Source organism: Amblyraja radiata, chromosome 15, assembly GCF_010909765.2.
Source record: "Amblyraja radiata isolate CabotCenter1 chromosome 15, sAmbRad1.1.pri, whole genome shotgun sequence".
Taxonomy (NCBI): domain Eukaryota; kingdom Metazoa; phylum Chordata; class Chondrichthyes; order Rajiformes; family Rajidae; genus Amblyraja; species Amblyraja radiata.
The window spans coordinates 27,394,496-27,416,890 of NC_045970.1; the positions used below are offsets into that span (position 1 = coordinate 27,394,496).

The window sequence follows — 22,395 nt, forward strand, 5'->3', positions numbered from 1 at the left end:
ATCTTTAAATTAAAAAGGGCTCTGAAATGTCTGGCAAGTGGGATGAAAGAGTAGGACCACTCAATGATAAAGGAGCAAATTCATACTTGGAGTTGGAGGACATAGTCAAGGTACTAAACAAGTACTTTGCATCAACATTTGTCACGGAGCATGTCATGGAGGATAGTGAGCCCAGGGTGGGTTATACTAACATGCTTGGGCATTTTACTGAGATAGGCAAGAAAGGAGTTTGCTGGGGCATTGACGAAAATCAGTGCTACAACCTCTGTTGTTTGTGATTATATATAAATGACTTGGTCGAAAATGTAGATAGATTGGTTAGTAAATTTGCAGATGACACACAAAAAAATGAGTGGATTGACGGACAGTGAAGAAGGATGTAAAGTCACAGATACACACAGACAAATGGCAGATGGATTTTAATCTGGAAAAGTATGAAGTGTTGCACTTTGGGAGGACAAATGTGAAGGGAAATGATTCAGTTAATGGTAGACTGCACACAATAAAACTCTTAACAACTTTGATGTACAGACTGATTTTGGGATTACCTCCAGCTTTTGTGACTATCTGCACCTTCCTCTTCCCCCACTGACTCATCTGTCAATCAATCCCTCCTTACATGGATCCACCTATCACTTGCCAACTCAATAGACAATAGACAATAAGTGTAGGAGTAGGCCATTCGGCCATTCGAGCCAGCACCGCCATTCAATGTGATCATGGCTAATCATCCACAATCAGTACCCCATTCCTGCCTTCTCTCCATATCCCTTTACTCTGCTATCCCTAAGTTAGATATTCTCTCTTTAAAGCATCCAGAGAACACTCTGAGGCAGAGAATTCCACACACTCACAACTCTCTGTGTGAAAAAGTTTTTCCTCCTCTCCATTCTAAATGGCTTACCACTTATTCTTAAACTCATGATCATCGGCGATCACTCGATACGAGTATGAATGTCCTCTCACAGTGGACGACTGTGCGTGACTTTGTTTAACATGGGGAGACTGGTGCACAGACAGCCACCACACCGTCCTTTACAGATCTGGGTCAGGATCCAGTGGCATGGAGTCCAAGACGACCTGTGACCCTTTTCTGCTGCAGCCTTCATCTGCCTTCCCAGCCATTGTGATGTTCCACTAAAGTCAGCCATCATCCTCCACCTGTTCCACCGTTGAGGCCTTGGTTGGATTGCTCTTTGTCAGAGACCTCCCCCTCGACCTTACCGCCATGGGTGACCCTACCAGGAACATAGCTCCAGACAGCATCGCTCTCAGAATCAGGACCACACAAGCTTCTCCACCACGACAAGGTGACAATCCACGGCAAAGTATATTCTTAAACTAGTTCTTAAACTAGCCCCTGGTTCTGGACTCCCCCAACATTGGGAACATGTTTCCTGCCTCTAGCATGTCCAAACCCTTATTAATCTTATATGTTTCAATAAGATGCCCTCTCATCCTTCTAAATTTCAGAGTATACATGCCCAGCCGCTCCAATCTATCAACATATGACAATCCCGCTGTAAATTGCTCGTTTCTAAGCATCCCCCCAGTCTAGTTTCAATAAAAGCAATGAATCAAGCATTTGAAACAACTAAATTTTATTTTAACAAAACGCATTACAGTTCAACTACTGTACCTATCCCACCGCGGGTTCGATCCTCGTATTTGCCTGTTCAAGCCCTCTAGGCATCGCTCAGACAGAGACACTCCAGATGTTCACGCATTCCCATCCGCTCTCCCAGAAGATCGACGCTGGACCTCGTGGTAGCGGACTTTTATATGTCCCTGGGCCTCGAGGGGCCGAACCACATGGGGGTGGTCTCGTAATAACCCAATTACAGATATCGATTAATCCCATACATAACAGACATTTCCCTAGCCCAATAATACAGCAGCTCAATACATTGTATAAGAAAGAAAGCTCTCGAAGGAAGTTAACAAGAACAAACATTGAAACATGTGCCCTGAGATTCAAACAATTTCTCCAAGGCTCAACAGTTCGACCAAACATCAATTAACAGGATGACCATCTTGCAACATTATGTATACAGTTTATAATGCTTTTGCAGCGATCCAATAGTAATGATGTATTTAAGGTTAGTTTGCAAAACCGCTATACATGTTATCAATTTAAGAGAAACAGGGAGAACACCTGGACCCCTTGCCATCCTGCATATCAGTCTGAGCCTAGACTGACTGACGCCAATCAAAGCCTGTAAAGTTCAGCTGACAAGGGTTACGCAATTCTGACAAGTGCAGGATCCTCCATTTTATGGTGTCTTTAATTTAGCCAATATTAACATCGCCATCCCACCATCCATCACCTTCAATAGTTGGCGCCTCTGTGCCGGCCTAATTAACTGAGATTACAACAAAAGAAGTGCCTGGATTTTGGTGTTATTTTAATGGGAAGGTGGGGAATCAGATGTTTACAGATATCTGTTTCAGTCAAATGTCAAAACAAAGAGACTGATGGCACTTAACAGCCCTGATGTCAGGTTGTGTTTCTGATTGGAGACCTGTGACAGGTAGTGTGCCACAGGGGGTTGGTGTTCAGTCCACTTTTGTTTCTTCTCTACATTTAACAATTTTCATGTGAGAAAAATTACAAATTACACCAACATTGATGCTATAGTAGACAGTGAGCAAGGATATCTAAGTTTATAGCAGAATCTAGATTAGTTGAGAATGTGGGGCAAGGAATGGAAAATAAAATTTAACTCTGACAAATGTGAGGTGTTGCACTTTGGTATGTTAAACTAGGGTAGGACTTGCAGAGTAAATGGTAGAGCTCTGGAGAGTTATGCAGCACAAAGAGATCTAAAAGTACAGGTGCATAGTTCCCTAAAAGTGATGATTGAGCTAGACAGAGTGGTGAAGAAGGCATTTGGCATTCTTACCTTCACTGGAAAGGGCATTGAGTACAAATGTTGGGACAACATGTTAGTTTTACAAATTGTTGGCAAGACCACATTTGGAGTATTTGTACAGTTCTGGTCAACTAGCTACAGGAATTATACAATTAAGTTGGAGATGGTGCAGAAGAGTTTCCGCAGAAAACCACCAGAGCATGCAGGCTTGAGTTAAAAGGAGAATCTGGATAGGCTTGGATTTTTATCTTTGTAGCATAGTAGGATGAGGAGTGACCATATTGAGGTATGCAAAAATGAGGTGCATGGATAAAATGACTGCTCACTGTATTTTTCCCAGGGTAGAGGATTTTAAAACTGGAGGGCATAGCTCTAAGGTGAAAGGGGAGAGATTTAAGAGGGACCTTAAGAGCATCTGATTCACACAGAGTATTTCTGGAACGAGTTCCCAGAGGAAGCTATAGAAGCAGACACAACTATGAATTTCAAAAGACATTTGTGAAGAATCAAATACACAGGACAAGATGTTAAGAAGTCCCTTGTGCCAATAGGTGGGGAGCATTTCACGACATTCGTTGATTGTTGAGAGTGGTAGACGCTCAACATCTGTGGGGGGGGGGGCGGGGGGGGGGGGGGGGGGTGGGGGAGTGGATACGTATATCTTGGCCTGGGTAACCTTCAGGACAGTTGGGCACAGGACACATCATCAGTAGTGTACCCTTGCATCACTGGGTGTTTCGGCCTTTTAACACTATACACCCTCCACAAGGGCGGCCCGCTGCAGGATGATCAGCCCTCAGCGCGTGTCCCGTGTCAAACCGTCCCAAAGATTCACCCTGAAATACTTGGGGCCCAGCATGGGTCTTTCCGCTTGAGCCAAATCCACCGGCTGCTTCTTTCAGCCGCCTCTGAGAGTGATCTTATGGTCTTCCGCAGAGCCTGACCGTGGATTCCAAGCTCCTTCAGCAGTCTGATGGTAGATGACGCAACAAATCCTCTGCATCCCACTTCAACTGGATAGACTTTGGTGTTCCAGCCACGCTGCGTTGCCTCTGCTGCAAGCTCTGCGTAACGCAGCTTCTTACGCTCATAGGCCTCCTCAACAGAGTTCTCCCATGGAACTGTGAGCTCTATGATGTAAGCAGTCTTCTGTGAAGGGGACCAGAACACCAAGTCTGGCCTGAGGTTGGTGGAAGCAATTTCAGGTGGAAAAACTAGTTGTCGGCCGATGTCCGCCAGCATCCTCCAGTCGCGGGCCCTGCATAGGTTTCCTTCTTCTGATCTGGTGGAAGGATGTTTAGATGTTTTCTGTCCTTCTCGGACAAAGGTTGTTGCCCTTAGGGGGAGGGGGTTGCTTGCTCTCGGAGGCAAGGAGTTGGTCGCACACCGCCTGTTCTCAAGGGCTGATGCCAGGCTTTTTAGTACCTGATTATGCCGCCACGTGTATCTCCCTTGCGTGAGGCTGGTCTTGCAGCCTACCATGATGTGTTTGAGGGTCGCTGGAGTTGGGCAGAGGGCACAGGTTGGATCCTCGCCGTACCACTGATGGAGGTTCTTTGGTGATGGAAGCACGTCATAAGTCGCTCTGATGATGAAGCTGATCTTGCTTGCTTCCATTTCCCATAGTTCTTTCCAGCTGATCTTCCTCCGCTCCACACCTTCCCACTGCATCCATTGCCCCTGTTTGGCAAGAGAGACCGCCTTTGCACTTCTTGCGGCCTCCTCTTGTCGCCGCACCTCCTCGACCACCAATGTCCTCCGCTCTGATGTTGTGGCCTTTCGCCAAGTTGGTTTACTTGTCGTAAGGCCAAGCCTCCTCTTCCCTGCTGGACTTGCCCCACGATGTCTTTGTATCTCAGGGCTGATGAAGCTTGCTGTACTGCATCAGATGGCGTCCACTTCCGGCCAGTTACTAGGGGCGGCGCAACAGCACTGATGGTCTTGTCTCTAGAGTCCCTCAGTGTCATCTGAAGTCTTACTTTAGAACACTTGTATTCCTCTGTTAGACTAGTGAGAGGTAGTTCCAGGACCCCTTTGCCATATAGGCCGATGTTAGTTAGACATCGTGGGACCCCGAGCCATTTCTTCGCGTATGAAGTTATGGTTCGCTCCATCTTCTCCACAGTTGTTATTGGGGCTTCATAAATGGTCAGTGGCCACATTGTCCGAGGAAGGAGTCCAAACTGTAGGCACCAGAGCTTCAGTTTCCAAGGCAGTAGGGTCTGATTGATGTTCTCCAGGCCATTGACAATTTCTTGCCTTAGTTGTTCCACCTGCTCTTTATCCTTGAGACTTGCATTGTACCATCTGCCCAGGCTTTTAACTGGCTGTTCAGACACTGTTGGTATAGGGTCGTCACCGATACAGAACCTTGTGTCTCTAAGCACCCCCTTGATATATGGATTAGAAATTACTGGAGTGATGTGTGCCAAATGCAGGGAAACGGGACTAGCCCAGAATGTCATTTATTTTGGCATGGTCAAGGCGGGTCTGTTGCCATGATGTTTAGCTCCATGACTATGTCATCAAGCTAACAGAGCAGCCAAAGTATGACATACGCAGGATATCTACAGTTCCCTAGTTGGAATAATTTGCAAAAAAAAAAGTGATTTTCACTGAATTCCCTTTCTCATGCTGGGGTAATCCGCCGAAGTGGGGCCTGTAGCACGGAGATGAGCCGGTGATAGCAACTTTGGGATTTCAATACTAAATTACACAGGAGAGGAAATCTCAAATTTGCTGTCAATTATAATGGCAACATACTGTGGTAACTTCACCAGAATTGTGTGTGTTGTAATTTCTTCCGATGACTATTAAAAATTCCATTATATTTTTAAACAAGTTTACTTCCACAGCCTGATATTTCTGCAGCGCTCTCCATAATCTTTGAGACAAAGACCCATCATTTATTTATTAACCTCTGTACTCCACAGTTTGAGTTTTGTAATAGAAAAAAAATCACATGGTTAAAGTGCACATTGTCAGATTTTATTAAAGGATATTTTTATACATTTTGGTTTCACCATGTAGAAATTACAGCTGTGTTTATACGTAGTGTGTCCCCCCCCCCCCCCCCCCCCCCCCCATTTCAGGGCACCATAATGTTTGGGACACATGGCTTGACAGTGTTTGTAATTGCTCAGGTGTGCTTAAATGCCTCCTTAATGCAGGTATAAGAGAGCTCTCAGCATATAGTCTTTCCTCCAGTCTTTCCATCATCTTTGGAAACTTTTATTGCTGTTTATCAACATGAGGACCAAAGTTGTGTAAATGAAAGTCAAAGAAGCCATTATGAGACTGAGAAACAAGAATAATACTGTTAGCGACATCAGCCAAACCTTAGGCTTACCAAAATCAACTTTTTGGAACATCTTTAAGAAGAAAGAGAGCACTGGTGAGCTTACTAATCGCAAAGCGACTGGCAGGCCAAGGAAGACCTCCACAGCTGATGACAGAATAATTTTTTCTATAATAAAGAAAAATCCCCAAATATCTGTCCGACAGATCAGAAACACGCTTCAGGAGTCGGGTGTGGATTTGTCAATGACCACTGTCCGCAGAAGACTTCATGAACAGAAATACAGATGCTACACTGCAAGAAGCAAACCACTGGTTAGCTGCAAAAATAGGATGGCCAGGTTACAGTTTGCCAAGAAGTACTTAAAAGAGCAACCAGTGTTCTGGAAAAAGGTCTTGTGGACAGATGAGACGAAGATTAACTTATATAAGAGTGATGGCAAGAGCAAAGTATGGAGGAGAGAAGGAACTGCCCAAAATCCAAAGCATACCACCTCATCTGTGAAACACGGTGGTGAGGGTGTTATGGCCTGGGCATGTATGACTGCTGAAGGTACTGGCTCACTTATCATCATTGATAATACAACTGCTGATGGTAGTAGAATAATGAATTCTGAAGTATATAAACACATCCTATCTGCTCAAGTTCAAACAAATGCCTCAAAACTCATTGGCCGGCGGTTCATTCTACAGCAAGACAATGATCCCAAACATACTGTTAAATCAACAAAGGAGTTTTTCAAAGCTAAAAAATGGTAAATTCTTGAGTGACCAAGTCAATCACCTGATCTGAACCCAATTGAGCATGCCTTTTGAATGCTGAAGAGAAAACTGAAGGGGACTAGCCCCCAAAACAAGCATAAGCTAAAGATGGCTGCAATACAGGCTTGGCAGAGCATCACCAGAGAAGACACCCAGCAACTGGTGATGTCCATGAATCGCAGACTTCAAGCTGTCATTGCATGCAAAGGATATGCAACAAAATACTAAACATGACTACTTTCATTTACATGACATTGCTGTGTCCCAAACATTATGGTGCCCTGAAATGGGGGGACTATGTATAAACACTGCTGTAATTTCTACATGGTGAAACCAAAATATATAGAAACGGACTTTATTAAAATGTGACAATGTGGACTTCACTCACATGTGATTTTTTTCAATTACAAATCTCAAATTGTAGTGCAGAGGCAAATCAGATTCAGATTCAAACTTTATTGTCATTGTGCAGTGTACAATGTACAATGTGCAGTGTACAATGCAAATAAATAAATGATGGGTATTTGTCCCAAATATTATGGAGGGCAGTGTAGCTTCCTGATTCATTTTGCTTCTTAACAAGCAGGTTTACTTTTTTATAGCGATACTTCCTGATCTTTCCTAGCTTGGGAAGTACTTTAGGACTTTATTACTTGGACTAGGACTTTATTCCTCTGAGCACAGGGGGATGAGGGGTGATCTTATAGAGGTGTATAAGATCATGAGAAGAATAGATAGGGTAAATGCACAGTCTTTTACCCAGAGTAGGGGAATCAAGAACCAGAGGACATAGGTTTATAACCATAGGTGGGGAGGGAGATTCAATAGGAACCTGAGGGGCAACTTTTTTACACAAAGGGTGTATGTGATGGGCTTCAGGAGGAGGTAGGTATTATTACAATGTTTAAGAAACATTTAGACAGGCACATGGATAGGATAGGTTTAGAGGGATATGGGACAAACGCATGCTGGTGGGATTGTTGTAGATGGGGCATGTTGGTCGGCGTGGGCAAGTTGAGTCGAAGGGCCTGTTTCAACGCTGTATGACCGAATCTAAGCAACATACAAGAAAAGAGGAAAAGTGCTAGCTGGATCTTTGTGAGCAGCTTTCTCAAGGTCAGTTGTGAACACTATTGTTTCATCACTGTCTGCAAAATCATGGCCTCTTTTTCTCTAGAGATAGATTTTTGCATCATTTCCCTGAAACAATCTTGATTGTATAAACCCTGAAAGGCAACTAAAAATGTGTTGTTTATCTTGTTTTAAACATTCATTCTTTTATAATGCTCCAAAGTAAAATACTGGCCAAACAAAGCATGATACCCAAGATGTTTTGGTCTGGTACTATAACTGTCAGATGAAGCAAACAGCTCGATTTTAATTAACTGAAAAAAATAATGGCATCTGAGAAAGTTCAAAGCTCGCAAAGTTAAATCAAATCCTCTCGCGCATATATGTTGAAACCATGATTAAATTCATGGGTTATGTGTTGATCTATATTTAAGACTGGACATTTTACTTTCATCAGTGGAAAAGCCATTTGGAGAAAATAAAGTGTATGACTTTTATTGTTCATCCTTCCATTCATCCATTAATTCTAACTTGGTATTTGAATTTGGCCATGCACATCTTTGTGTCAATGCATTCAACTAATAAATTAGTGATTAACAACTTGTGCTTGAAATGATCACATTTCCTGACTTTATTTAGTAGCAGGGATGTACAAACTAGAGATTAGTAAGGTTGGAGTTTGTCGAGATGTTTGTGTGTTTCTGTTAATACAGTTCGCATAAGCAATAGTAGATCAAGCCAAGAATGTGCCTCCACATTTTAGCAAGGGTTTTAAGATTCTGTTTACGAAGTCACAATTGGGTCATTATTATAACCAATATGTTGTTACAAAATAAGTTGGCTAATTGACCTATGGGGCCTATGCTTATGTCATTTTTCACTTTAGTAATCAAATTTAATCCCTCTAGCTTGTTGTCAGTTCACCTGAATGTTCAAAGCACTATCTTAACTATATAATAATACAAGAGACAGAAGCTTTGCCTCTCGTGCCTGGTCTGCTCTTCATTAAGATTGCAGTGCAACTTTCACCTCCCCTCCACTTTTAATACCTAAAAATCCGTGCCATTCTATCTTGAATATCCTGAGCAATGAGATGCCATAGTACAATTGGGTTGTGAAAATCAAAGATTCACTATCACTGGTGACAACATTTCTCCTTATTTTGAGACTGACGTTTGGTCCAAAATACTACTGCCAGCGGAAGCAACATCTCCGTGTCTATTCTGTAAAGGACTGTAAAGATTTTATACATTTTAATGAGATCACCTCTCATTTTTCTAAACTAAGGAGAATGTAAACATTGCATGCATAATCTCTCCTCATACAACCAATCTACTACCTCAGGAATCAATTATTCAATTCACTAGGATGCTGGTCTCAGACTGATTAAACTGTAGCCTATTTTACTTCGGAGTCACGTGAGTGACTTCGTGAAGAACCCCGCCTACGGCGCATGCGTGTCATATCGCATACACGCATTGAACGTGTCGGACCTGGGGAGGACGTCCCCTTGAACGGGAGAGTTAAAAAGCCGGTCGACGGCAGGTAAGTGATTCTGCATTTTCACCGTTTTTTAGGAATGGATAGAGGACGCAGAAAGGCTGTGAAGAAGCTGCAGGATGTCGGCGGTAAAGGTGCCGGGGACCCGCAGCAGCAGCCGACGGCACAGGCAGTTTGCGTTGAGCCAGCTGTGCCAGATTCAAACCCCGCGCCGGGAAAAACTAATTCTAGACCGGGCGGGAAGGCGAAACGCAAAACGAACCGCGGGGAAAGTGAGCCCGAAAAATCGCCGGTAAATACTTACTTGTATAGCAGTGATGATGACCAGCTGCAGGGCATAGAGCAGCCGGCAGCGATCGCATCTGCAGAGCTCGGAAAACAGTACGAGTGGCTGCAGCATGTGGGGCCGTCATCTATCTGTTTGGAGGAGTACCGGGACGGCGAAAAACGGCGTTTGCAGCGGCCGGGAGCAACCAGAGCCGGTAGGCATGGCGACGAGTTGCGATTTAAACCGCGTGCGACTAGTGCCCGAGGGCACGAAAGTCGGCAGGAGCGGTGGGCTAAAAAGAAACACCCGCGAGCGACTAGTGCGGGAGAGCACGAAAGTCGGCTGGAGCGGTTGTGGGAGGAACATCTCCATAGTGTCAGGCTCCAGAAAATGGATAAAAGCCGCACACATACAGGTGTAAGTCCCTCAGAGCATGGCCAGAAAAGGCTGCTGGACATATCATCCTCATCTGAAGAGGGTGTTCAAGGGCTGCCTGACTCGGACTCTGAACAAGAGTCAGAGCCACGTTCCCATATGGAGGATGAGGGAACACAGTTGCTGGACATGGTGCACACATATTTCCAGCAAGAAGAAACTGGAAAAGACCTAGAGGCCAGGATGGCGGCCAGCATTGATTATATGACGACCCATCACCTCAAAACTGATACCTTAGCTGAGGTATGGGCAAGACATTTACCTCCGCGAAATTGTGCGGCTCTGAATGTACCCAAGGTGAACCGAAGCATTTGGAGACACGTGGGGCAGGATATTCGGAGTCTGGATATAAAAATACAGAATGCTAGTAAAGGACTCTCGGCGGGTATAACAGCTTTGGCCCGTACGCTGGAAAATGTGGATATGTCCAATGACATGAAAGACGCTTTAGCACTGTTTTGCAATGTTCAATTTGAACTGAACAACATCAGGAAAGGGGCTATTCAGCCAACGTTAGACCCAAAATTTGCAATCCTGTGCAAACAGAAAGCCATAAAACCTCAAAATTTGTTGTTTGGGGGTGACCTATCAAAACAGGTCAAAGATTTGGAGGAAGAGGCCAAAACGTTGGGCCTAATAAAAGCGACCAAAGGATATGTCGGAAAACGGTATCATCCTTATGGGACGACTAAAAAAGCAAGTACTAGTATGTATAGTACGAAAAATTGGAGAGAGGCCAGAGGAAACCAGCAACAACGTCCTTTTTTAGGGGTTGGCCCGGGACGCCCACAATGGAAAATGCGGAAGCCTCCACTTCAACATTTACCCCACTTTCAACCTCAAGGCCCTCCGCAACCTCGGTTAAGACCAAGAAAGTAACACCACCGATAACCATGGAGGTAGGTGGGTCTGTGCCTCAAAAATTAATAAGGAGCACAGAACTTGGAGGGAGGTTGCAATTTCATTTGGAAGCATGGTGTAAGTTAACTGTGGATAGGTATATCCTTAGCAGTATTAAGGGATATCTTATAGAGTTTATACACATACAAGAACCTCCAGTACAACATACACCGGACAGAACTTATATGCTTACCAAATTAGACAGAGCTAAAGCAAAAATTGAAATACAAAGGTTGTTCACGAAAGGAGTAATTGAAAAAACCAAACATGAACAACAGGAATTTGTCTCAAATATATTCATTAGACATAAGAAAGATGGGGGTTGCCGGATAATTATTGATTTATCAACACTTAATAAGTTTGTACAATATGCTCATTTTAAAATGGATACTTTTAGTACTGCTACAGAGCTAGTGTCGGCAGGCTACTTTATGGCAAGTATTGATCTGCAAGATGCTTACTATACGGTACCCATCAGAGCAGAACACAGACGGTTTTTGAAATTTAATTGGATGGGTCAGCTTTGGCAATACAAGGCGCTACCAAACGGGCTAACGTCAGCCCCTAGATTATTCACAAAAATTCTTAAACCAGCTTTGGCATTTCTTAGACAACAAAACTATAGAGTGATGGCATATTTGGATGATATCTTGATTGTGGGGAAAACTTATGAATTGGCTAGTAGAGCAGTGGTTGCCACAAGAAAATTGATGGAACAGCTGGGATTCATTATCCATCCAATTAAGTCAAGATTAACACCTGCAACTAATATTGATTACTTGGGGTTCACTATTAACACACTTGATATGTTAGTGACTTTACCTATAGGGAAAGCCACTGAGTTCCAAAAGGATTGCACAGAGCTTATTAATACCGTTAAACCATCCATTAGACGGGTAGCCAGGATTATTGGGATAATTATAGCCACGTTTCCTGCCATTCAATTTGGACGATTGCATTACCAAAATTTACAGAGAGAAAAAATTAGAGCACTAAAAATTAATAGAGGCCATTTTGATAGGCCTATGGAGCTAACAATTAGAGCTATAAAAGAACTACAATGGTGGGAACAAAATGTTATATATAGCTCCAACCCAATAGTTATTCCAAACCCATCTGTGGTATTACAAACAGATGCCAGTGCACTGGGTTGGGGAGCAACGGATACCATCTCGAGCTCTGGAGGGAGATGGAATGTACAGGAAACTAACCTACTTACCACAAAGGGTATAAATTACTTAGAAATGTTGAGTGCTTTTTATGGTTTAAAATCTTATTGCTCGGGAATGATTAACCAGCATGTTAGATTGCAGATAGACAATACCACGGTGGTGGCATATATAAATCATATGGGTGGAAATATATCAATATCCTGTGATGAATTGGCAAACCATATTTGGGAATGGTGTATCCAAAGGAATATTTGGTTATCGGCTACGTATCTACCAGGGATACTTAATTCAGTGGCAGACGCCAGGTCACGAAAATTTAATGAAAATACGGAATGGATGTTAGACAGAAAGATATTTGCTGATATCACAGCAAAGTACGGAAGGCCGGATATTGATCTTTTTGCATCCAGGTTAAATCATCAGTTACCTAGGTATATATCATGGGAACCAGATCCTGAGGCAGAAGCTACAGATGCATTCTCTTTGCACTGGGGGAAATGGTTCATTTATGCATTTCCTCCTTTCTGCCTCATCAATCGGGTACTACGGAAAATTCAGCTAGACTCGGCATCTGGGATTCTCATAGTACCTGATTGGCCTACCCAACCATGGTTCTCGGTGCTGCAGGATTTGGTGCTTACACCATATATTACTTTAAAACATAGTCCTCAGTTGCTGGTGCATCCGGTGACTGGGGACAGCCATCCTTGCCATAATTATCTAAATTTATTGGTTTGTAGACTCTGAAGGAACCATTTCGGCATATGGGTTTATCTGATAGAACTGTGGACATGATCACAGCAGCACAGAGACTTTCCACTCAAAAACAATATTTATGTCATGTCAAGAAATGGACTAAATACTGCCTGGACAACAATCTAGACCACAGAAAGGTGGATATTCCAGCTGTCCTAGAATTCCTCACAAGCCTGCACTTTGAAGGACTCAGTTACAGCACGGTCAATAGTGCTAGGAGTGCCTTGTCCAGTTATTTATGGGAAGGCACAGAAAGACAGGGTGTCGGCTCACATCCTCTAGTAATAAAACTGCTACGAGGCATCTTTAACACTAACCCACCAAGGGCTAGATATAGCCAAATCTGGGATGTGAGCGTAGTCCTAAAAATGTTACGGAATTGGTCACCGGCTACGGCATTACCGCTAAACTATCTAACTATGAAAATGGTTATGCTTATGGCGCTGGTCACAGCGCAAAGGGTCCAGTCATTACAGAAGTTAAGATTGGATAACTTGACGGAGGCGACAGGAAGGCTGATTTTCGTGATCCAGGGCCTTATTAAGCAAAATAGACCAGGATCAGCGGGTCAGGTGATAGAGTTCATAGCCTATCCACAGGATGAACGTCTCTGTGTAGTAAAACACATCATGTTATATATGGACAGAACGAAGGCTATCAGAGGCAATGAAAAGGCTCTTTTAATTAGCCATAAGAAGCCATACCATAAAGTCTCGACTCAGACCATTTCACGGTGGCTGAGATATTGCTTAGTTCAGGCAGGAGTGGACACTAATGTATTCAAATCTCACTCCACCAGGGCTGCATCTACATCAGCAGCTAATCGCCTGGAGGTACCGATGGACAATATCCTCAGAACTGCAGGATGGTCATCAGAGAAAACGTTTCGCACATATTACAACAAACCAGTTAGAAAAGAAGAAACGTTTTCGGGCAAAATTTTGAGTTCTATTTAATTTACACCTGAAGCTTATAAGGTTTATAAATTGATTTAATAAATATTATTTACAATTTTTGCTTAAAAATGTTGGTATCATTGTGTTTTTTTTTTTTTTTTAAATACCAGTAACAATTTCTCCCAAACTACCAAGGCAGTTGTGAAGATTGGACTCGTTCCACGGCATGAGGTCACAGAGCTTTGAAGTCTTCACGAAGTCACTCACGTGACTCCGAAGTAAAATAGTAAGATTAAACGAGAACTTACCAGTTTGAAGTTTGATCTTTATTTTATGAGGAGGAACGTTGAGGGAATACGTGCCCTCCGCTCCCACCCTTATATGGTCATATCTTAAACTGGTATCTCTTTAATAATCTTACTATCTTAGGTCATTATTTTCTATCTGTGACCTCACACCGCTGCTTTGAAGAATGACACGCATGCGCCGTAGGCGGGGTTCTTCACGTATTCCCTCAACGTTCCTCCTCATAAAATAAAGATCAAACTTCAAACTGGTAAGTTCTCGTTTAATCTTACTATTCTACATTACAGGCACCAGTGGCACATGAATTCAAGCCCACTCAATTCATGACTTGCTCGATTCCTCCAACTCTGTGTGTTTCGCAAGATTCCAGTTTCTGCTGTTTTGTTGTATCTCCATTAGCCGTAATCCCACGTTTATTGTCTTAATCTTAATTTCATTTTTTCCTAAAATGTTTTAAGACATTAAATATAATTGTTGACTTTAATTTATAAGAATTCTTCAATCCTTTTGGCAGCAGCCTGCTGAATAACATTATTGTTGCTGGATAGTACTGATACCCTACAAAATCGATTTTGTTCCAGTTTGATTTAGAATTGGGAATATTCACACCAAGATCCATCTAATCTTTGTGGGCAGGTTTTTACAAGGTTCTGGGCTTCTGACCATTGGATCAAAGATATGATCCAATTAATCTGTATTAGGTAAATGGTTAAACAAGTGCATTCACACAAGATGGTTCCTTTAACGTCCTTAATTGTTAAATTGTAAAATGACAGAAAAGAAGTATGTTTAGTGATTAATAAAATATTTTTATTTAGCTCTTTCAATTTTGGTCTGTTATGTATTTTAACTATAATGCAAAGTCATATATTTGGTAAGTTCCAATATTTCTAACTTGTTTATGGTGTTAGTAAAATTTATTCAAGAAACTTTTGAAGCTTAATGGGCAGAAATTATCTACTACCATTTTTGAAATAGTCTGAATATCTTTTAAGTTTAAGAGCAAGTACCCTTTTAGTGAAGGTACATAGTGAAGGTACATTCCCTTTTAGTGAGCTACCCAAGGACAAATTGTTTGGAAAGCCTTAATCATATCCCTAAGATCGGTAAAAGTGTCATTTTACCATGGTTTCCGAATCAATGCTTAAAATGACCTGATGTGATTACAATTGCTAGCTCACTGCATCTTGATCACAGTGAAAAGGGGAGTTTCACCGCTATCTTCTATTCTGTCAAGCTAAAGTGGTGTGAAAAGTTTATCTTCCAGCATGACTCCATTTAGAACTGTTCCCAGTCATACATCGGGTAATGGAAGATTATTGCTCAGCTGTATTTGAGTTAATGGACAGAAAATTATGTTAAATATATATCACCTAGATAGCAAGCCCGCTAATGCATTCTCAGTGGACAATTTTGTAAGTAAATACTTTTGAAGAGCATTTCCTTCATAAGCTTTAAACAATCTATTCATGTAAATGGTGTGATAAGTTGAATCCACTTATTTTGTAGCAGTAAAGACATAATTTGAAGTAACTCCAGACACCTCACTCTTTATGGTATTCCACTTCAAAGCCCAAACTGTAACCAGTTAATGAAAAAGACTTGAAAAAGGATCGAGATGAGGAGATGCCAAGCCAATCATTTTGTTGGTAGCGATGATCAAGTGTGCCCTGCAGTCGGAAGGAGCTCAAGTTCTCCTCCTCCCTCCACATGAAAAAAAAGAAAAACACTCACCTTTTCAGTAATGATCTCTGCACTTATGCCTGGAAAATCTTGAGATGCATGTTCACAATGCTCAGAGTTGGCCAGGTCCTTAAAATCAGCATTAAACCCCTCAGTGCCAAATACAAGGAGCCAAAGTTGATTTTCGACTGCTGCCTGAAAAATAGATAACTTAAACTTGTCAGGCATGTAAATCGGGTAGAACTAGATCCAATTTTGATCCTAAATATTTTTTAAGCCGATTTTAATAAAGTATATCACGTTTTTGTTAATTTTCAGAATCTGTTTGCTTTTGGAGATCGTGATGGTATTGGTATGAATGCAAAGTTACAGCATCCTCTTGGTGTGGCTTGGAATGAAAAAACAAAACTACTGTATGTTGCTGATTCCTACAATCACAAGGTAAGTTTTTATTGCCAAACCATTTAATTTGTTTTTAATTATTTTCTTTGTTTTCATTGGTATTTAAAAATCTGCATTTATTGCAACCACTTCAGGTATAATTGCAATTAAGACTACCATCAACAGAAAGGAAATTAAAACTGCAAATTTGCATGTCTCAATGATTATTAATCTTGACGTTTATGGTTTGAGACCCTGTAAACAAAATGATCAAGAAATGTATTTTTGTGAATGTCAAGGGACACAGCAATTCACATACTTCTTAAAGTATTTTTAAAATATCAAGTTGATCAGTGAAAAAATGTTTTTACACTGTTTCCCTTTTATGGGGCACTTATAAATATTTATTTCTTTTGTACAGATCAAAGTAATAAATCCAAAAACAAAACACTGTACTACACTGGCAGGAACTGGCAAAGCCAGTAATGTAATTGGTCCTAATTTCAAACAAGCCACATTTAATGAGCCTGGAGATGTGTGTGTTGGAGAAAATGGTAATGTCCTATATGTAGCCGATACCAACAATCATCAAATTAAAGTACTGGATTTGGAAAGGGAGACAGTGTCTGTGGTAAGTTACATTTCTCAGCCAAGGTAAGATATTTCTCACCAAATTATTTCATATCTTGCATTAAATATGCCTAACATATAGGAAACATCCTTTAACATTTTTGAGGATGTGCGTAAGTTTAAAGTATCATAAAGTTTAGTTGCAACAGGCGAAGAGGAAAGGACGATCACATAATGACTTTTGAATGACCCAAAGAAAAAAGCTTTATACATTTTCATTGTGTGTAGTTGGTTAGTGGTAAATACTTCACCATTATCTCCAAAGATGTAGCTGTCTCATTGTTAGAGAAGGAGTTTGCAGTCCTTTACCACCTGGCCTTGAAAATCATTGTTTCCCTCTTCTAGTTTCAAGGAGGCAAAAAGTGGCCAACACTAATTCTCCTTAAAATTCAATATCCAGTTTCACCACAGCCATGCCTTCACTTCAGGTCTTTTTATTGCCTCAACCATCAGACCAAGATATTTGCTTAGTAACATTTTTTACCTCTGGAATTTGTGTATCATCATTCTTCGTGCACCAATAGATTTGTTCCAACACATCTCTCTCTCCGAACCCATTCTTGGTATATTCCACTATCGTAAATCAGATTTATACTAATATTTGAAACTAGGTTTAGCATCCTTTGATTCCCTGTCTAGGGGGTGTAATTTGCCAATTTCTAATCCGACATACAGTTCTTGACCCCTTTTGCCATTTGTTTTATATTTAATTCACCAGCACATTTTTCTTTCCCCACTTTCCATACTCACTGAGCTCTATTTGTTCCAGACTTTCACAATTCTGTGAATATCAAAACTGTTTTTGGCAAACCATAAATCAATTTTCTATACGAAGAACTAAATGTTGAATTTAAAGTCATATTATCCTAAAAACAGTATTATAAATTCCCAGATGATCTTAGCAATGGTTGTAATTTTCATTATCTTTCATTTTCTATAGCTACCAGTCACTTTCGTCGATGCTGTAGATTCTTCCCAATCTATAAAACCTAAGAAAGGTTCTAGGTTGCCAAAATCTGCAGTTTCAGTGCAACAGACACCATTAGTTGTAAGACCTTGTCAAACACTGCAGTTCCATTTGAAAATTGAACTTCCAGAAGGAGCAAAGCTCACTGAGGGGGCACCAAGTTTCTGGGCTCTCTGGGCAGAAGGTAATGCTTTAATGTTTTCATTATAGTACATCATAGTTATTTATGCCACACAATCAAACTAATTACAACAATAATTTTGCAAATAAGCAATCTTCCGTGTACAAGATATAGTTGTTTAGTTATAATGTTAAATATTGCATGTCTTAGTTCCCAGGTATAATAGATTGTAAGGGTGTAATTAGGTATATAATTTCTGTCCAAACTTTCAGGGGGGTTTGTAAACCCCTTAAGAGAATGAAGTTATTATTCACTTTGATAAAATTAGTTAAACTTATTTATTTGTTTCTCCTTTCAAGTATTTTGCATATGTAAAATAATGTATGTGTTTACTGGTCTACAGAGCAGACATAAATAGAAGATAGACACAAAATGCTGACTAACTCAGCAGGACAATAGACAATTTGGCCCTTCGAGCCAGCACTGCCATTCAATGTGTTCATGGCTGATCATCCCCAATCAGTACCCCGAGACTGCCTTCTCCCCATATCGCCTAACTCCGCTATCTTTAAGAGCCCTATCTAGCTCTCTCTTGAAAGTATCCAGAGAACCGGCCTCCACAGAGAATTCCACTGAGGCAGAGAATTCCACAGACTCACATCTCTCTGTGTGAAAAAGTGTTTCCTCGTCTCCGTTCTAAATGGCTTACCCCTTTTCTTAAACTGTGGCCCCTGGTTCTGGACTCCCCCAACATCGGGAACATGTTTCCTGCCTCTAGCGTGTCCAAACCCTTAATATTTTTGTGTTTCAATAAGATATCCTCTCATCCTTCTAAACTCCAGAGTATACAAGCTCAGCCGCTCCATTCTCTCAGCATATGACAGTCCCACCATCCCGGGAATTAACCTTGTAAACCTACACTGCATTCCCTCAATAGTAAGAATGTCCTTCCTCAAATTAGGGGACCAAAACTGCACACAGTACTCCAGGTGTGGTCTCACTAGGGCCCTATACAACTGCAGAAAGACCTATTTGCTCCTATACTCAACTCCTCTTGTTATTGACAGGCAGCATCTCTGGAGAGAAGGAATGGGTGACGTTTTGCTGAGTTACTCCAGCATTTTGTGTCTACCTTCAATTTAAAACAGCATCTGCAGTTCTTTCCCAGACATAAATAGAAGCCTTTTATCCCTCAGTGGAACAAGATTGTCTCCAGTATCGGAGGCATTCTATTTCAAGTGATCAAAGTAGGTGTTTAACACAGTTTATGAAAAGAAGGGATTGGGTTTCTCACCACAGTGTTTATCCATATCAACCTCAGCAGGTAAACAGGGCACTTAATATATTTAATGGTGGCAAAATATCTGCATCAATTATCAAGCAATCTCAAATGCCTAGACATATCTGTCGGATCCTACACAAATGGCAGTAAGGTTTTATCTTTTCAAGAGAAACATTTTCTTCAAGTTTAATATCCGTTGGGGTTTAGAACAGAATAATAGACTAAGATATATTTTTTTAATAAAAATACTGCAGATGCTGGAACTTTGAAATAAAAATGGAACAATAAAACTCATCTGCTCAGACAGCGTATGTGGAAAGAGAAATGGTTTACATTTCAAGTCAAGACTGTTCCTAAGAACTGGCAAAGTGAATTTTAGGACAGGGGCGAGAGTAAATACTAGGAACTATTTCTGTCAGTGTAAGGACAGTGTTGCCCTAGTTACGGAGTCATCTTATTAACAGATTAATGACGGCAGTGAGACAGAGAAAGAGAGAAAAGGAGAAAATAGACAGTGTGACGTGTGACGTGCAGTGGAGAGCACTTGCTGAAACCTGAAACCTAAAAGCAAATACTGGAAATACCCCGAAGATAAGACAGTGTTTGTAGAAAGGGAAAAGATGAGATGGTTGACCTAGCATCAGAACCGGCCACATCTGTTTGAATGATGTGTACTGGTCAATTCTGCTTCTACATTTTCACCTGATGCTCGACCTATATTTTATTTTTACTGTGCTGCACTTCAGCATTACAGTCTTGAACAAATGAAACTAATGTAAAAAAGACAATACATGTAGAAAAATAATGAATGAAGCAAAGGAATGAAAGGGTTGCAACATCCTAGAATTTATTCCCTTGGGAACTTCATGCGCATTTTAGAGTTTGGTCTTGAGTGGTGATTAATTGAGGCAGAATTTTTTATTTTGAATATTTTATCTATCTTATAAAGTTAATTATATTGATATTAACTTCAAATACGGCATCTAATTTCTATTTTATGTTTTTTTTATTTGCAGACCATGAGTGGCTCTTTGTGGGCCAGAAGATCGATGGAGAAATTGTTAATCTGGAGAATGAAATCGTCTTTGTGGTTCCAGCACAAGTGCAGACAAATGAACTTGTGTTATCAATCGACGTGTGCCTCTATTTTTGTAATAATGACAAAAAATGTCAAATGAAAGGAATCTCATTTAAACAACCGTTAGAATTTTCTAGCACATGTGAAGAAATAATTTCAACAGTGGACCTTCCCTTCAATTTTTAAATAAATAACAACAGCCAACTATTAAGGTATTAAAAACATAGCAACATTTAGTTGCGATCTTTCAGAATAGTGAGCTAAATTTTAACATGCTATAACGGGTTAATAAATAGATTATTTCCGATGAGTTCAAACTCATGGGAGAGCCTTACTACTGTAAAATGTACAACTTAGCATTGAAACTAACAGTGTAAATTCTGTCACGAGGAAAGCTGACCCAGAAATGGAAAAGGTGATTAATCTTTTGCAGTTCCAATTGTGAGTCGTTTTGGTGGAAATGCAAGGAAGTTTCATTCTGCGCTTTGCTCTACTGAAGAGTGTTCTATTATCAAAACAACGCCTGAAATTAGAAAATGCTGTATTCTAAAACTTCACTTACTTTGCTAAGCACAATATTCATTTAGAGAAAGTTCATTCTGTTTTCAATGCTATTTTTGTTTTAATATATCTGATTATTCTGCAAATTGTAACTGAAATTTTCTTGTTAAAGCACTTTCAATGGGAGAAATGCCCAATAAAAATCACAAGGAAAATGCATGTAACCAGAGTTTTATCAAATACCGAGCGTGAAAGAGCTTTGTGTAATTCCTGGCTCCGCTTCAATATTTTGCTAATCATCAGTAAAAATTAGTTGCAGCAGTGAGATCCCTCTGTGGCATTTCAAGGTCACAATCAGTGTAATTTTATTTTTGAAATACAAACAGATGTGACTTAGAACCAGTCCTAAATTGCCATACTAAATTATGAATGTGGTAAAGAGTTTGCAGTTGCAAAAATATTCATTTTTAGCAAATAACTATTTAAGGTTCAATCAAAGTACCAAATGAATTGGATGCAAAAGAAAATAATAAATATTATTTAAATAACATATATTAGTACATTAAGAGTTTCTAAATTTACACACAGATCTTGAGTGATAAGTAAAACCAAAACCATTTGGAGTTGTGATAAGGGTTTCATAATGATATACATTAATGTCTGGGCTACAAAATAATTTGGTACCATTAAGCTGCAACAGCTTTTTTGACAGCATGGAATTAATCTTGCACCTTTTTCGGAATTGTTACAAACAACACCAAAGAAAGATTTGTTTTACTTTTGTTTTTTGTTACCTTGTGTTTTATGGATTTCTGAATATTTGTGAAATATTCCTGGAATACTCTATGGCTTTGATGCTTTTAATTGACCTGCCCATATATAAATGTACAGATTTTTTGCGCTACCAGTTTTGCACTCGCAATAAAGATATAATATTTTTGTGTAAATTGCAATTAATTTGTTACGTGTATGTTAAATTACTTGGAGTAAACTTATTTCTGGCCACAAGCTACAATTTCATTTCTGTGGCTGTTCATAGTTTGCATTAAAAAGAAATACATAACAATATATTAAATGTGGGAAGTTCATTCCTTCAAGTTGCTCTTCCATTCTGCCCTCAACTCCACCCATAATCTCTTAATCACCTAAAATACATAACTTTATTAATCATTGCCTTGAATAGATTGGTGCCAGTCAGTTGATGCCTCATGACTCCAGAGACTTGGGTTCAATCTGACCTTCGATGCCGCTGTGTGCAGTTTTCACATTCTCCCCATGACCGTGGAGATTTACCTAAGGTAATCCGGTTTCCTTCCACATCCAAAAGACATGCTGTTAGGTTAATTGGCTTCTGTAAAGACCACCACAGAAGGGGTTTATGACAAAAAGAATCAAAGAGGAGATGGGCACAAGAGAGAAAGAATAAGGGTTACAAAAAAATAGTGGGAAAGGGACTATTGGGATTGTTCACTTGGAAGCAAAGTTCACTCAACCTCTGCTCATATGAATATTCCAT

The 22,395-nt window shown here is 40.5% G+C and overlaps 1 protein-coding gene across 1 annotated transcript in view; it reads left to right on the forward strand.

Moving 5' to 3' along the window:
* nhlrc2 (NHL repeat containing 2) overlaps nucleotides 1-21,874 on the forward strand; it is an 80,956-nt gene extending 59,082 nt beyond the window's left edge. The window contains exons 8-11 of the mRNA XM_033033915.1: nucleotides 16,238-16,360; nucleotides 16,722-16,931; nucleotides 17,871-18,081; nucleotides 20,317-21,874. Coding sequence (XP_032889806.1) covers nucleotides 16,238-16,360; nucleotides 16,722-16,931; nucleotides 17,871-18,081; nucleotides 20,317-20,564 — 792 coding nt within the window. The 3' untranslated portion in view covers nucleotides 20,565-21,874. The remainder of the gene's footprint in view (nucleotides 1-16,237; nucleotides 16,361-16,721; nucleotides 16,932-17,870; nucleotides 18,082-20,316) is intronic.
* The last annotated feature ends 521 nt before the right edge of the window (nucleotides 21,875-22,395 follow it).